The sequence below is a fragment of the Plecotus auritus genome (genome assembly GCF_963455305.1).
Source record: "Plecotus auritus genome assembly, chromosome: 12".
Classification (NCBI taxonomy): domain Eukaryota; kingdom Metazoa; phylum Chordata; class Mammalia; order Chiroptera; family Vespertilionidae; genus Plecotus; species Plecotus auritus.
This window is the reverse complement of record NC_137778.1, coordinates 15,275,126-15,293,440: the sequence shown is the minus strand read 5'-3', so window position 1 is coordinate 15,293,440 and position 18,315 is coordinate 15,275,126. Positions and strand designations below refer to the sequence as shown.

Here is an 18,315-nt window from a genome sequence, read left to right as displayed (position 1 = left end):
ATATTTCTTCTAATTAATTCCCTTTCAATGTGCACGAATCCATGTACTAGGCCACTAGTTATATTATGAGACTGGATCTTATTTAAATTTTTTATTTTAGCTGTTCTCTCCTAACATCATTCTGATAAGTTATACAATAGTGAACTCTCTCAGAAATTCTAAGTTCAAAATTCAGTCATATGAATTTGAGGAAAATGATGCTTATAAGAATTTAGTAAGACACTGAGAGCTTCATGTAATATCCAACCTAATGTTCCTTTTAGAATACCTCAAACTATAAATTACTGTCTAAATTACCTGCGATATACTGCATATTGCTAGGTTTTAGCATGGAATCACATGCATACTTTAGAAGACAAGAAGTACTCAGTAAGATACAAATGACCACTAAGGTGCTTCATAAAAGATGGTTAATGTAAAAAATATTTAAATTAATGTACACCTTAACATTAACTAAGGCATTTTATTTGACTTTGAAAGGTAAAAGTAATGGTTGATCAAATATATTTAAAACACAGTTTATTATGTATAGTTTTTAAATTACATTTTTAAATTCTCTAAGAGGCCCAGGACTGGGCATGTTTAGCATATCTGAGATGATACCAAACTGGGGAAACTCAGTGGCAGATATCTGTTATCTTAGTGTTTTTATTCCAAATATAAAGGAGTGTGTGTGTGTGTGTGTGTGTGTGTGTGCGCGCGCGCGCGCGTGTATGTGGAGGGGGATTAAGTGTATTAGAAAAAGCACAGCTTTTTAAGTCACAAAGATCTAGGTTTGAATTTCTGCACTACCCTAAATTAGCTATGTGATCTTTGCGCAAGTTACTTAACCTCTTTTAAACATCATTTTCTCACTAAGATGCAAATAACAGAGTTGTGAAAATGATTAAATAATTCGTTTTATATGAAATGCCTAAGATATGGTTTGACACATAGTAGGTGATTAATAAATAGTAATAATTGGGAGGATGCCATTTTTCTTTTTGATTAATTATATTGACTACACCAGTTAATGTGATAACTACTGACTCCCAAGTTTTTATAACTAACAAAGTGTATCTTTACCCTGCTATAACAGGTTTAAAAAACCAAACCCCTACTCCACTGAATGCCAACAAATACGCACCTTCTCCTTTAGCTCCAATATATTTTGCATGACCTTACATGAATTGCTTAGATAAAAGCTTTTTCTCTTCTGCTTTTGTTATTTTAAAGTGCAGATGCATTTGAGTCATTTTCTCCTTTTGTTTCATATCCTTAAGATCCAAAGCTTCAAAGCCATAATGTCAGCATGCAGTCGATTTATGACTGAACTCTTGAAGAGGCACTGAAGAATTACCTTGTCAATCACCCCAAGGACTCTGAAGGCCTTCAGCTCCTCGGCAGGGCTCCTTAGGTTCCAAGGGGGCCTTGAACTTAGTGATCCTGGAGGCTAATGGAAGATATCAAAGATTATACATCAATCAGGGAGGTACTTGAAGAAAGACTGCCTGCTGAAGCAAATGCCAGGCCAAAGGAAACTAAATTTATCATAAATCAGAGAATGGAAAGATGAAAGAAGTTTCTGTTTGTCTGTAATGTAAAATAAGATAAAAATCATAAAATCAAAAATAAAGAAAAGAAAAAAGAAAAAGCAAGAAAAAAGTTGCATGTAAATAAATCATGATAACATTTTAAAAAGAAAAATTAATGAGCTGATAGTTTCTAGTGCAATAATTCAGTTCAAAACTGCACAACTATACTGAAACTTTATAACAATTGGATAACTGAGCCAACAATTAATACAGCCTTATGTTTACCCCAGATCACTCAAGAGTAATTTAGAATCCTAATATATAAAAAGCCAGGGACTGTATTGACCGAAACAACTGGACGGACGACCAAACACAGGCTGCATGGGCAACAAGGCTGGCAGGGAGGGTTAGTGAGGGACAAACGACTGAACAGCAGGATGCGTGGGGAGACCAGGCCGGCAGGGGGGTTAGTGAGGGACGACCAAACAACTGAACAGCAGGCTGTGTGGGGCGACCAGGCTGGCAGGGGGACAGTTGGGGGCAACCAGGTCGGCAGCGGGGGGCAGTTGGGGGCGACCGGCAGGGAGGGACAGTTGGGGGTGACCAGTTCGGCAGGTGGGCAGTTGGGGGTGACCAGGCCAGCAGGGCGGGCAATAAGGGGTGACCAGGCTGGCGAGGGAAGGGGTGGGATTGGGGGCAACCAGGCCGGCAGAGGCAGCAGTTGGGGGCAACCAGGCCAGCAGGGGGGGCAGTTGGGGGTGACCATGCGGCAGGGGGGCAGTTGGGGGCAATCAGGCAGGCAGGCAGGTGAGCAGTTAGGAGCCAGTGGTCCTGGATTGTAAGAGGGATGTCCAACTGCCGGTTTAGGCCCGATCCCGGGATCAGGCCTAAACCAGCAGTCGGATATCCCCTGAGGGGTCCCAGATTGAAGAGGGTGCAGGCTTGGCTGAGGGAACCCCCCTGCCCATGCACGAATTTCGTGCACCAGACTTCTAGTAGAGAACTAAAAACAATGGAAAAATAGATAAACTTGGGGAGTGAGGGCACACAAATCATTCTCTCTTCATGAAACTACATTTCATTAGTGTTCTGCTATAAATACATGGTATGTATTTTAAGAGAGATTGGCAGATTCCAGAAGAATTGCCAATAATAGTGAAAAATTTAAAAACTCCATCATATAAGCAATAATTATTAGAACTAAACCTGTTTAAGCTAAAAAAGAGATGATTTACAGGAGAAAGAAACATTTTTTAAATATATGAAAATATGTGATGTGGAAAACTTAATTGGTTAGCTACAAAATAAGTCCAAAAAAGTCAGTGAACACAGGAAAGCACTACGTACAATAAAGAATAATCCTAACTTTCCATACATTGATCTTAGTTTTTCCCTATCAGTAAAGTAAGACATTACACTAGATAAACTCCAAAGACACTTCCATTTTGCATTTATAACCAGAAAGCAATGCTATATTAATCCTTATATTAAAATAGTGATGCTGCAAAGAATGACAGGAGACACAAAGTTTTGCTTTAATATATACTCAGAGCAGGCCTTTTTGTTGTCAAAAATCTATCAGGCTATATAGGAAACATGTTTCTCCCATGAGTGGAAGATAAATATCCTGGTTAATCAATTGTCATGATTAATAAATAGTTACTGAGACATCATTCTTGGTACTTCAAGTCCTCGTACTGACCAACATCACCAGACAGGAAGCTCCGTGAGAAGAGGAAACATGCCTTATTCATCTTTGTATTCACAATGCCTAGCATGTTAGTTGAAAGGAGAGAGGAAGAACAGAATAGAGAGGAAGGAGGAAGAGAGGAGCAAAACATGAGAGAGGAGATTGCATCGATAAATTAGGTGCCATTTACTGGATGGAATTAGAGAACATTATGCTAAGTGAAATAAGCCAGTCAATGAAAGAAAAATACCACATGATCTCACTCATTTGGGGATAATGAAAAACATTATAAACTGATGAACAAAAAGATAGATACAGAGGCAGTAAAGCATCAAACAGACTGACAAATTACAGCGGTAAGGTTAGGGAGAGGTGGGGGAAATAAGAGATCAATTGAAGAACTTATATGCATGCATATAAGAGTAACCAACGGATGCAAAACATTGGGGGGTGAGGACATGTATGGGAGTGGGGTGGGGAGGGCAATGGTAAGATATGTACACATATAATACCTTAATGAATGAAAGAAAGAAAGAAAGAAAGAAAGAAAGAAAGAAAGAAAGAAAGAAAGAAAGAAAGAAAAAAAATTAGGTGCCATTTACAAATGGAAAATTTACTTGTGAAATTTTCTAAAAGCAGCAATTATAATTGCTCTCCATTTTGTTTTGTTTTTTGTTTTGTTTTTAATATATTTTTATTGATTTTAGAGACGACAGGAGAGGGAGAGAGAGACAGAAACATCAATGATGAGAGAGAATCACTGATCGGCTGCCTCCTGCACACACCACACTGGGGATCAAGCCCGAAACCCGAGCATGTGCCCTGACCGAGAATCGAACCCTGACCTCCTAGTTCATAGGTCAACGCTCAATCAGTGAGCCACACTGGCTGGGCTGCTCTCCTCTTTGTTTGTTGGTTTTTAGGTTCAGCAAGCAAATACTAATTTCAATATGCCTGAAGAAGCAATGTTGGATTTAAAAAAGAAGATATGCACCAAGAGGTCACCAGTTAGATTCCCGGTCAGGGCACCTGCCTGGGTTACAGGCTCTATCCCCAGTAGGGAGTGTGCAGGAGGCAGCTGATAGATGTTTCTTTCTCATCGATGTTTCTATCTATCTCTCCCTTTCCCTTCCTCTCTTTCTAAAAGCAATAAAAATACATTTAAAAGTTTTTTAAAAGACAACTTTTTAAAAACACCTAACTTGAGAATGTTGGTGATAATAGCAATTGCACTGGATAATTGTTTAAAATTGATTTAATTTATACTTCTAAGATAAATTTCAAAAAATACTTATTTAATATTTCATAAGGTACTGAGCTAAAGGACATAAAAAATAAATAAAAACAGATACATCTCTGCCCCCCTAGAAGCTTAAAATCCAAGATGAATTTTTAAGGATACAAAAATATTTAGCAGGGTGCTTTAATAGACATATAACAGAAATAGTCTCTTCTATCTTAATTTACATCATTATCCCTCACCCTGCCCTGAGTGGAGTACTTACAAGAAGTTATTAAATCCCCATTTTACAGATAAATAAAGGGAAGCTCAGAATGGTTGAGTGTTTGTGGTCAGAAAGAGCAGTAGAAGATCCTAGTCTAGACCTCAACTCTATATGCTGTCTTCCTACCACACAACATAGTTTAACAATTAAAAATTCATTTCCCCCTCCATTATCAAGAAAGAATAAGGCACTGGCCAGGTAGCTAAGTTGGTTCGAACATCATCCCAGTACACCAAAAGGTTGCCAGTTCGATTCCTGGTCAGGGCATATACCTAAGGTTGTAGGTTCGATCCTCAGGAGGGGTGCATGAGGGAGGTAACCAATTGATGCTTCTCTCTCACATGGATGATGTTTCTCTCTCCCTTTCCACCCCCCACTTCCTCCACTCTGAAATCAATAAACATATCCTTTGGTAAGGGAGGGAGGGAAAATAAGAAGTGCTTGTGGTTTTGGTAAAAGAAATGTTGAGGAAAATGTATAGGGCAGGGGAAAGAATCCTATATAATAAAAGGCTAAGCCCTAGCCAGTTTGGCTCAGTGGATAAAGCATCGGCCTGTGGACTGAAGGGTCCCAGGTTCGATTCCGGTCAAGGGCATATGCCTGGGTTGTGGGCTTGATCCCCAGTGCAGGGGGTGGGGGAGGGGGAGGGAGGAGAGGAGGGGAGAGGGGATGTACAGGAGGAAGCTGATCCATGATGCTCTCTCATTTTTGATGTTTTTATCATCTCTCTCTCCCTCTCGCTTCCTCTCTGAAATCAATAAAAATATTTTTTTAACAAAAGGCTAAAATGCAAATAGACCGAGAGAAACCAAGATGGCGGCATAGGTAAGCACCTAAACTGCTGCCTCGCACAACAATTTCAAAACTACAACTAAAAGACAGAACGGACACCATCCAGAACCACAGGAAAGCTGGCTGAGTGAAAATTCTACAACTAAAAGGAAAGAGAAAAGCTCACAGAGAATTGGAGGTATGGCAAAGGGTCTTTGTGCGCGCAGAGAGGAAGGGCGGCTGAGAGCCTGGCTGACTTTCTCTGGCGGAAGGGGGAAGGAAGCCCCCAACCGCACTGAACCCCAGTTCTGACTGCACTGGACCCCAGTTCCGGGCGAGCCCCTGGGGACCCACGCTCTTGTGGGGGGAGTCTGGACTCTCGGGCGGAGACTCGGGAGCTGGGGAAGGCAGAAGTCTGAAGGCGCGCGCGTGCCAGTGCGCACAAAGGCTGCGGAGGTTGCCACAGGCTTTCCCTAGTGGAAGGGAGTCAGAGGCTCCTGACTGCACTGAGCCCCAGTTCTGACTGCACTGGACCCCAGTTCCAGGCGAGCCCCTGAGGACCCACGCTCTTGTGGGGGGAGTCTGGACTCTCGGGCAGAGACTCGGGAGCCGGGGAAGGCGGAGGACTGAAGGCGCGCGCGTGCCAGTGCGCACAAAGGCTGCGGAGGTTGCCACAGGCTTTCCCTAGTGGAAGGGAGTCAGAGGCTCCTGACTGCACTGAGCCCCAATTCTGACTGCAGTGAACCCCAGTTCCAGGCGAGCCCCTGGGGACCCATGCTCTTGTGGGGGGAGTCTGGACTCTCGGGCGAAGACTCAGGAGCCGGGGAAGGCAGAGGTCTGAAGGCGCGCACGTGCGCGCAAGGGCAAGGCTGACGGGAAGCCAAGACTGAGACTCCACCCCATCCAAGCTGAGCAGAGAGGCTATTGCAATTTGGCAAGTCTAATCCTATAAGGCTGTCTCCAGCACCGAACTTCTCCCAGCATAGACACAGCTGATCCTTACAGCCAACTGGCCTGGAGGTCAATTCTTCCCAGTGATACCAACAACAATCAAGACTTAATTACAACAAGGCTGTACACACAGTCCACAAAGGGGTGCACCAAGAGTGTCCACCTCAGGTTAACTGGGGAGGCAGACCCACTGGGCCATATTGGAAACCTAGCACACAAATCTACCTTACCAATTCAGGGAAGCAGTGAAAATGCGGCGTCAAAGAATCAGATCACAAATGAAAGAAATGGAGGAAAACAAACGACTGGATATAGAATTCAAAACCACGGTTATAAGGCTTTTCAAGAATATCCTAGAAAAGGCCGATAAATATAACGAGACCCTCGAAGATATGAAAAAGGACCAACTGGAAATTAAACATACACTGACTGAAATAAAAAATATTATACAGAGACCCAAAAACAGACTAGAGGAACACAAAAATCAAGTCAAAGAATTGAAATACAAAGAAGCAAAAAACACTCAACCAAAAAAGCAAAAAGAAAAAAAAAAAATCCAAAAAGTTGAAGATAGTGTAAGAAGACTCTGGGACAACTTCAAGCATACCAACATCCGAATTATGGGGGTGCCAGAAGAAGAGAGAGAGCAAGATACTGAAAACCTATCTGAAGAAATAATGACTGAAAACATCCCCCACCTGGTGAAAGAAATAGACTTACAAGTCCAGGAAGCGCACAGAACCCCAAAGAAAAGGAATCCAAAGAGGACCACACCAAGACACATCATAATTAAAATGCCAAGAGCAAAAGACAAAGAGAGAATATTAAAAGCAGCAAGAGAAAAACAGTTAGTTACCTACAAGGGAGCACCCATACGACTGTCAGCTGATTTCTCAACAGAAACTATGCAGGCCAGACGGGAGTGGCAAGAAATTTCCAATGTGATGAATAGCAAGAACCTACAACCAAGATTACTCTACCCAGCAAAGCTATCATTCAGAATTGAAGGGCAGATAAAGAGCTTCACAGATAAGAAAAAGCTGAAGGAGTTCATCACCACCAAACCAGTATTATATGAAATGCTGAAAGGTATTCTTAAAGAAGAAGAAGAAGAAAAAAGTAAAGAGAAAAATTATGAACAACAAATACATATCTATCAACAAGTGAACCTAAAAATCAAGTGAATTAAAAACCTGAGGAACAGAATAATCTGGTGAATATAATAGAATCAGGGGCATAGAAAGGGAGTGGACTGACAATCCTCAGGGAGAAAGGGGTGTGTGGGGGTTCAGGAAGAGACTGGACAAAAATCATACACCTATGGATGAGCACAGTGGGGGGGAGGTAAGGGCAGAAGGTGGGGTGGGAACTGGGTGGAGGGGAGCTATGGGGGGAAAAAGGAGAAACAATTGTAATAATCTGAATAAAGATTTATTAAAATAAAAAAATTAAAATAAATAAATAAAAAATAAAATAAAACGCAAATAGGCCAAACAGCAGTACAACCTAACAACTGGCCGCTATGACATGTGCTGACCACCAGGGGGTGTGCACAGAACATGGTGGGCATCTGCAGCAGGCTGCAGAGCGTGGAACATGGCAGGCATTGGCCATGGCAGGATGGTGGAGCAGATGAGCAGGAGCAACAGACCAAGGCGGGGCGCCGGTTGCTGTCATCGGGGCGAGCCTCTGGTGATTACTGAAAATTCTTTGCTCCTGCGCACCATGGTCCTGCCCAGCACTCACACTTGCTGCCGGTACCGGCCCCCCTCACACCTGCTGCCGGCGCCTGGTGCCAGTCCCAATCACTCGGCGTTGTCAGCGGTTGCGAGTAGTAGCTGCTGGCCCCGATCACTCCTCAGGGCTTCTCCACCTCCCCCTGCTCCTAAGGGGAAATCAGGGCCAGCAGCCACCTCTCAGATCCACTGCTGGCAACAGCCCTGCTCGCACCCGCAGCCGGCCCCCAGCACTGGTCCCAATTGCTCAGCACTGTCAGTGGGTGCAAGCAGCAGCTGGGGACCCTGGTCACCCCTGAGGGCTTCTCCACCTCCCCCTGCTCCTGAGGGGCGACTAGGGCAGCAGCCACTCTCGCACCTGCTGCTGGCACTGGCCACAATCGCTCTGCGCCGTCAGCAGGTGCAAGCGACGGCTGCAGAAGCCAGGAGCGGGGCTGCCAGCAGATGGGACCAGGGGCCGCGGTGGGAGGGGCCAGGTAGGTGCGTGGTGATGGGCCAAGACCTGCCCCTGGGCCCAGCGCAGCCTCATGGCCCACAGTTCCTTTCAAGGTGCACAAATTCGTGCACTGGGCCCCTAGTAAGTGATAATTTATCCATTACAGTTGTCTTTGAAAATATGGCCATATGGCCAAATACGTCCAACATCTGTATCTCCTACTTGTACCTTCTTTCTTTTTAATTTTTACGTATTAATTTTAGAGAGAGAGGGGAAGGGAGAAAGGGGGAGAGAGAGAAACAATGATTTGTTGTTCCACTTATTTATGCATTTATTGGTTGATTCTTGTATGTGCCCTGACCAGGGGTCATATCCACACCTTGGTGTATCAGGACAACACTCTAACCAACTGAATAACCTGGCCAGGGCTACTTGTACCTTCTTCTTTATATATATATATATATATATATATATATATATATATATATATATATATATTTTTTTATTTTTTTTTTATTGATTTTTTACAGAGAGGAAGGGAGAGGGAGAGAGAGTTAGAAACATCGATGGGAGAGAAACATCGATCAGCTGCCTCCTGCACACCCCCTACTGGGGATGTGTCCGCAACCGAGATACATGCCCTTGACCGAAATCGAACCTCGGACCATTCAGTCCGCAGGCTGACGCTCTATCCACTGAACCAAACCGGTTTTGGCTACTTGTACCTTCTTATTCATTGATGTTATTGGATCTATCAGTTTCCAAAAGAAACTTATTGGTTCACTTTAGCAATCTCAACAGCAAAGATAGCAGAATACAAAAACTCTACTGCACCTTCCAATAAATAATTACTGGTGTGCACTATGAACATGATAACTAAAAAGGATATAAATCATCAAAAGGCACAGTCACTAGCTTCAAGAATTTACAGTTTACTTGAGGAGATAAGCCAAATAGATGAAGTTAAATAACAATAAAACCTTTTTGTAAAATATCAGACAATAGAGACAGTCACTATTAGTGTATGATAAACTGGTCGCAGAAAGAAGCGGAACTAAAGGTGATTTTAAATGCTATGTAGAAATTAGGTTAGGAAAAGGGTATTACATATAGGATTGGAAAGAAACTGGCCTGATTGGGGGGAAAATGGTCAAACTGTAGAACAGAGGAAAATAAAATTACCAGTAGGGTCAGTCAGTTTTCACAGGCCTCGAATGCCAGGAAGAAAAGTCCAAAACTCCAGAGTCTAGAAAACAAGTTTTTGTACAAGAAACAACCCAATAAAAATAGTGATTTAATAAGGTTACTTCTACAAAGACAGGAATGGTGAAGGTGTAATGGCAGAAGACCAAAGATAAAGTGATTATTAAAGTTCTCTTTCTACTTTAACCATCTATAAAACTTTAAGATCAAAGAAATGAACAAAGAAAGATCATGAAATAAAATCATCAATAAAAAATCCTATATTTCTTATATGCAGTGTTTAAATTGGGTAGAATCCCTATGGATCTATTCCTTTTCTCAGATGGCAAAATGAAACATAAATCCACAGAATTTTAAGAACAGAAAGAGACAGAGATCAAGTCCAATATTCTTTTTTTTTTTTAATATAAGAAGCAGCAAGGTGAAGCAATTTGTCCAAAATGATAAAACTAGATAACAGATAAAAGGGGATTAAATCTTACTTATAAAACAATGCATGACATTGGAGAAACTTCAGCCAATGCTAAGGGGGTGGGAAGGATCAATGTATTTCTAGGCAGCATGGCTGATTTCCTTAATAAATAAAAGTAGAATTTTCAGTTATATGTATTAGTTTCTGTAGCCGAAGATGCCTAGAGAAGCAAGTAGTAATTGTATTCATCTATACCAAAACTAAATACAGAGGTCAAGGAGGCAGGCAGAGAAAGGCAAGAATATTGATGACCCAACAATCTTCAAAACCAAATATAAAATATAGCAAGTGCTCAAGCCCTTGGCAGACATCGCTGTTAATTCCACACTCTGTCTCACAATACATACAGTGCTCCTGGGCAGCCACCACCGTGGATTAGTTAGCACACTAGCAAAACTTACGTACTGTTCCTGTTCTACATTCTTTAAATGGCTAAGTGAAGCTTACCTTTCTTTTTGTTTCATGGGTTTTTTAAGTTGCTATTTATCCTGCCCACCGTCTTTTTCATTTGATATTATTCCCTGCTCTCAATGTGATCTGTATCTATTCTTACCAATTTGCTAGTATACTTCTGAAACTTTAACCTGTCTGCACATCGCCTGAGGACCTTGTTAAAATGGAGATTCTGATTCACTCAGGCTGGGGGACCATAAGATTCTGCATTTCCAACAAGGTCCCAGGTGATGTGATGCTATAGGTCCAGCACCACATTTGAAGTAGGATTAGCTACTCCTCCTTAAATAATCTGAGAATGAATCACCATTACTTGGGAGGAAATAATCGAGGGCAAAAGGAAAACACTTATCCAGAACCCACACTCCGAACCCTAATAGCTAACTACATAGTTCCTGAACTTGGCTTCACCGGTAGATTTTTGGCTTTGCCAAGACCTTCATTAGGAACCTATTAACCCTCAATACCCAGCCTCCTAAGACTCTCTTAAATCACATATCAAGCATAACGCTGTTTACTTTTTTTTTAATTTATCTTTATTGTTGAAAGTATTACAGATGTCGCACCCACCCACCCCCAGCCCTACTGCACTATTTTCTGTGTCTATGGGTTATGCATACATGCATCTAGGAGGTTCTTTAGTTAATCTCTAACCACACATCCACCCCCTTCACTCTGAGATTGGTCAGTCTGTTTCATGCTTCCATGTCTCTGGATCTATTTTGTTCTCAGTTTATTTTGTTCATTAGATTCCACATATAAGTGAGATCATGTGATACTTGTCTTTCTCTGACTGGCTTATTTCGCTTAGCATAACACTCTCCAGGTCCCTCCATGCTGTCTCAAAGGGTAAGATCTCCTTTTTTATGGCTGTATAGTATTCCATTGTGTAAATATACCACAGCTTTTAATTGCAATCCTATTCCTGATCTGGAATACCCCTGAATGCCAACTCTGCTTTCCCATGTTTAACTAAGGGTGATATAAACTCATTTTAAAATACTTTTTTCTAAAGAACTAAGAAATACCAATAACACCAGCAAACAAAATGCACAACAGAAAACTATTTTTAATATTATAGCAATTATATTCAAAATCTGCATTATTTTGAGTCAGGAAAGGCATACATTCTACATATTTTCACTCACACCTTGTAAATGCATGACAAAAAAATGTATTTACACTTTAGAAACTACACAGTCTTTGATGTGTTAAATTTAGACTATTTACTTTCTTTTTCTAAATTTGATTGATCTTGAGTTTAAAATTCCTAGAGCTAAATATAGAAAAAAAAAAGCTATATCCAGTCTTTTCCAGGGAAATCCCCTTTTAATATTAATTCTTAAATCATTCAAAGTTATCTACAATTTAATTTTTTAAAGTTTAAAAAAAAATCTGTCTCCTTCAGTTAAGATTTCACCTTTACTTCAAACAAAGATCATTTCCTTTTAGTCTGAAACCTATACTTTTCTTGGGGCCTTTTATTAATGAAGAAGAAGAAGAAAAGGAGAGTGCTTTTGCTCCTTTCTATCATTTTTTGAAAAGAATGTTATCAACAATGACTGGGAAATTCAAAGCTTCTGTATTTACCACCAAAGAGTCTCATAAATAAATTCAATAAAGCAAAAAGCTTAAACCACCACAGAAAACTCAGGTGGAATGAGTCATGACCTAGATCACAGGGGAAAACCGTAATCAACAAAACATTTAAAACTGGAAAGGATTCCTTTATTTTCTTAATCAACCAGGCTGGAAAGCAATGTTTACACATGGATTCAAAAGAGAATATCTGCTTTGCACAGAATTTAAGAGTTAAAAGGGCCTTGGAAATCATTTATACTAGTCCTCTCATTGTGTTCATTGAAATTGACACCCAAAGAAAGTTAATGGAGACAAATAATGAATTCACCAAGCTAATAAAAAACCTCTAGAAGACATTTAAGTTCAATTTTAGATAAGAAAACAATCAAACATGTCCCTGACCTAAATAAGGGCCAGGTTTGATAGAATAAAATACAAAATAAAAATAAAAAGCAATTGCTTACTATAAAAGAAAAACATCTTGCTCTAGCAAGAAAAACTCTCCTCTAGTCTTCTCGCCTAAAAGCTAAAAAAAAAAAATCCTAGTATAACCCTGGCTGGCTTGGCTCAATGATAGAACGTCAGCCTCCAGACTGAAGGGTCCCAGGTTCAATTCCGGTTAAGGGCACATGCCTGAGTTGCGGGCTCGATCCCCAGTAGGGGGTGTGCAGGAGGCAGCCAATCAATGATTCTCTCTCATCTATGATGTTTCTATCTCTCTCTCCTTCTCCCTTCCACTCTGAAATCAATAAAGAAATATATATTTTTTTAAATCCTAGTATATCAAATGTAGTACCCTTCTTTACCCTTTCTGATCCAAAATCCCATTATTCTGCAGGGCTCTTACCATTCTCTCTTTTATTTCCTGAAATAGGTGCATATTTTGGGTCCTCAATTATGCTACAGGGTTTGCAAGAGCAGAGACTGTCATCATCTTTTCTATAACTCCAGAATATATCTAGTTTGTTTTGTATACACACAGAGTCTTAACAGATGCCTAGTGAATTAATATATAACAATATAATCAACTTTCTTATATTATACCTCTTTCATTTTATTTTCATTAAAAGCTCTGCTTGCCCTAGCTGGTTTGGCTCAGTGGATAGAGCATCGGCCTGCGGACTGAAGGGTCCCAGGTTCGATTTCAGCCAAGGGCACATGCCTGGGTTGCAGGCTTGATCCCCAGTAGGGGGCGTGCAGGAGGCAGCCAATCAATGATTCTCTCTCATCATTGATGTTTCTATCCCTCTTTCCCTCTCCCTTCCCCTCTGAAATAAATAAATAAATAAATATTTTTTTAAAAAGCTATGCTTGAAGGGAAATACTGACTGATATACTTCATGGTTCCTTTCTCCAAGTCAAAAGCTATACAATTAGCTTTATGTTTATTTTCCTAGAAAATTACTGCTCACAAAAGTGATTATGAGCAACTATAACAGGGGATGCACAAATAGGGAGTTTGAATAAGTATAGCTAGACTATTCAAAATTACTGTTAATGGAAAGAAATGGTAATTTTGACTCCCTAAAACTTTTAGAATATTTATATACAAGGTGATTTAATAAAACAAGTAAGTTGATACGAACCCATCCTATTTAATACTTTTATCAATGTCCCCAAAAATAGAATTAAGAATGTACACATTAGGGTTGCACACCTGGGACGTTGCCAACCCCATTGACAGTAAGAATTGAATTCAAAGTAATCTTTAAATAAATATTTCATTTTAAAAACATATAATTCAACAGTGAAGAGTTATAAAGCAGTATACAAGGAGAGATGAAAAATAAGGCTAAGACTCATTAATCTAGTCTTATAAGTTTGGCTTATAGGCTGGTCTCTTTACGAGGTGGACACTTGATTTGTATTTGTGTGTGTGTGTGTGTGTGCGCGTGCGCGCGCGTGTGTGTTTTCATTTTTTTTGAGTGATTTTCTCAAACTCCTTTAATCCTAACAAGAACTCAAGCAAGGAATTACTCTGATCCTCATTATTCATATGTAGCAACTGAAGGTACAAGGTAGTTAAGTAGCTTGTCCAATCTTCATGGCTTCAAATGGAGAGCTGAGATCTGAACAAGCCTGCCTGCCTCTTAAATCAATTGAGAAAATAAATACTTTCTCCCATCTCAGAAGATGATTCTTAAATTGCATTTTTTAAAAGTTGGTTTAATATAAAGAAATAACAATTTTCTCCAGAAATGTGCCAAAACAGATAAATAGGATATAAAAACAATAATATTAAACCACAATGTTTCCAATGTTTCAAGCATTCACCTGCTTTTGAGACAAGACTAAAGGTAGTCCTAAATAATCTAAACATCACTGTTAGAATTATATCTTTACAATTCTAGGTGACCAATAGCAGCTACTTATAGGACTTATGCTTAAATGGTTAGCTTTAGCATGAATCAAAAACTTTACAGGAATTGTAGGAGGATCATAATATAACTTTAAAAAATTCATATAAAATTCAGTATAAATTAGATTATTAGGGGTAGAGTAAGAAAAAAGGACAAGAAAGAAGGAGAAAACAAGTCCCATTTTATTCTATTTTTGGTGTTTGCTTTAATGCTTTTCTTTCACCAATAACTTAAAATTATTGATAAAATTCCAGAGACCAAAATTCTCAAACACTCTACATAGAAATAAAGTGAGAGACAAGGCAGCAAAAATGGCTAAAGGAAATGCAAATGAAACATAAGACATACCTGAGATACTTCATCAAATTGAGGTTTTCTATGAAAGCTAGAGAGACTCTCTGCTCGCATGAGATACTCTGCTGTTCTTCTCTTCACAGCTTCTCGCCGGGTAGGGCTTGACTCTCCTAAAAGGAGAAAACAAAACTCAGGTCAGGGGAAAAATAAATAAACTCTTGTTTATCCAATCTGAAGATTAACTTCCAGTTATCCAATGCACCACTTATTCACATTTCTAACTGAAAAGAAGAGAGATTCAAAACTGGAATGGACATCAAAGTTATTAATATCAGCAAGGTCTAAATATTTTTTATTTTTCAATTACAGTTGGCATTCAATATTATTTTACATTCATTTCAGGTCTATAGCATAGTGGTTAAACATATATACAGTTCAGGAAGTGATCCTCTAATAAGTCTAGTAGCCACATGACACCACATATATTTATTACATTATTGACTATATTCTCTATGCTGTACTTTATATTCCTGAGCAAGGTCTAAATATTACCTACATGAATTTTATTTATCGAAATTCTCCTATTGAAATATGTATATAGAGAATTCAACATTTTATAATAGTAGATATGAGAAATGTAGTATAAAAAAGCTCTGCAGATAAAAGACTAGCCTTATCCAGACAGTTGTCTAACTCAACAAATAGTACTAAGGGCCACAGATGTTTAATAAGAGCTATGACATGGATATGACATGCTGTAAAAGTACCACCAAACTGAAGAATACAATTATTTAGGGTAACTCTGAATTCACTCTAATTGATTTTTATAAGCTTCATGGTTTTTTCATTAACAACAAATTGTCACTCACCTTACAAATGAAAACTAGAATATGATTTAAATCCCTGTAATATATAATTATCTGAAAGTGACAAGTCATTTATTTACCCAGTCCGGCTCTCTGTTTCCCTAAACAAAAGGTTTTCAAAGTGGCCTCCAAGAAGTCAAGACCTCAAAAGAGAGGTGGTCCAGCCCATGGAGCACCCGGCTCTCCCCTTTCCAGAGCAGGATGATCCTGTGCTTTTGTTCATTTTATATGGTACTTGACTGTGAACATTTCATGGCTGAAAGTCAAAAACTTTAAGAACCACTGTACTATTTATGATCTCTAAGGTTCCTTTCCTAAATAATATTTCATACTATTCATGACTCATTTTTATCAAAGCACTTAACACATAGCACTGTTTTTATAACCGACCATATACATCATCTGAATGAAGTCAATAAAAAAGCAAGTGTCATATAGTGGGAAGTGTCCTGGATTGCATTCCAGAAACCCTGGTTATCTAAATTTTGGCTCTGCCTCTCACCAGTCATGTGACCAATGATAAGGTATCTCATTCTCTGAACGTCTTCTCATTCCCTAAAATGGAAATATAGGCCTCAAACGGTTGTGGAGATGAAAGGAGACAACACACCTAAAAGGTATTACAACAGTAACAAAACTATAGGAAGCACTAAATTTTAAAGGTTTCCGTTTCTCATTTTTCTCTCAGAATTAAATCCTTCAAAATAATTGTTAACTGGTTTGCTGAACTAAAATGAACTGAATTACTAAAGTAAAGCAGACATTTTCCCCAAAAAGATCACTAGTGGCAAAAACTCTTATTTTTGCCTGGAACAGTATCTCCTGTTTCTTCTGGGAAATGCCTCTTTCTCCTCCCCTTGATACTGCTCCACCTCTCCTCTCCCCACCTCCCACTACAACACTTACTTACCAACAACTGTTTGAATGAAAGCTGTTTCAGATTTCAGTCTGTCTAAGTCACTACTAGTTAGCCAAGGGTTGAAAGCTGAGCCAATCACAGAACCCCACCCTCTTGGCCACAGCTGGAGGAGAGAGGAACTGGCCCAACACAAACTGGGCCAATCAGGCCTTCTCTGTTATTGACACTGGAAATAAGAGTGGGAACTGCCAGCAGCCATAGTTTCTGCCAGTGCACAAAGCCAATCTGAAAGGAACTGGACAGAAAGAAGCAGATAGGAGAGAAAGAATCCTAGCGTGACTGGGGTCCCTGATTTCAACTGAATCTTCATTTCTGCCATTCTTTGCATAAGGTAGTACAAATGTATATTTTTATCACATGCAAACCAAAGAACCCTGAATGAACACAGACCTCAAAGAAAAACTGCAATAAAGTTACTGTAATTTTGCTAAATCAGCTTTTACATTCCTATTCCATCTCTTCTCTCCTTAATGAGAAATTTACAAATGTAATTCGTCTTGGTAAGGGGAAAAATTCTCTACTGCTTTTTAACTGTGGAGCAATCTATTTTAAACCTTTAGTATCTCTGCTGCTTTCTAGGCACACTCCAACTCCTGAAGCCTCAGTTAAAATAATCAGTATGCTTCCTGCCTCTGTCCTTAAAATATACTTAATTTCTTTTTTTTTAATGTTTTTATTGATTTTTTACAGAGAGGAAGAGACAGGGATAGAGAGTTAGAAACATCGATGAGAGAGAAACATCGATCAGCTGCCTCCTGCACACCTCCTACTGGGGATGTGCCCGCAACCAAGGTACACGCCCTTGACTGGAATCGAACCTGGGACCTTTCAGTCTGCAGGCCAACACTCTATCCACTGAGCCAAACTGGTTAGGGCAAAATGTACTTAATTTCTAAACCTAAGGTTTGTATTTTTCTCAGTTGAAAAATGGATGTAATCTATGAAAGTCACCTAAGTATAACATATTTTGAGGATAAAGTTTGCCATATAAATAAGAAACATTCCATATTTCTACAAACTACCAGCCCTTGATTTGGAGTTTGCTATTTACAGACTCTGTTATTTGCATTTTCATTGGCTCTTCTCATTTCAGCTTATGTCTTTTAAGCACTGATTTAAATCCCCATTTTAGAATTTTTTATTCCTCTGAGGCTCAATTCTAATAGAAACTGTGCCAATTTAGTGTTTTCATTCTGTGTGAATAAGCTTTAATAAAATTTCAAATTTTACTTTATTCAAAGATATCAACTTGTCTCCCAAAATAATTTGGGTGAAAAATGCCAAGATAATGGACCACCTAATTAAACCTAGAGTTAACACCATATTATGTGATCAAACCACTGTTTTTTAAACTTGTGGTATCTCTGCTGCTTTCTAGGCAGTCTCCATAGGAACAGAGTCAAGAACAGGAAGCCAGCAGTTGAAATGGACTCCTGCTGAGGATAGTGATTCTGCTTCCATGGAAACAACAATGAAGTGATGGAAAAACTGGAAGGCTTTTAAAATGTAACCTTAAACATACATACTATGACACTTTCCTATTAGCACCTTAAAGTAGGTCATA

The 18,315-nt window shown here is 39.5% G+C and overlaps 1 protein-coding gene across 3 annotated transcripts in view; it reads right to left on the bottom strand.

The window, feature by feature from the left end:
• Positions 1-18,315, bottom strand: part of RPS6KC1 (ribosomal protein S6 kinase C1) — a 134,936-nt gene that overhangs the window by 59,476 nt on the left and 57,145 nt on the right. For 2 of the 3 annotated variants that reach the window (XM_080647944.1, XM_080647946.1), the window contains 2 exons: positions 15,021-15,136; positions 1,340-1,432 (listed from right to left, as the gene is read on the bottom strand). In XM_080647944.1, coding sequence (XP_080504070.1) covers positions 1,340-1,432; positions 15,021-15,136 — 209 coding nt within the window. The remainder of the gene's footprint in view (positions 1-1,339; positions 1,433-15,020; positions 15,137-18,315) is intronic. The other variant, XM_080647945.1, reaches the window with a different exon arrangement.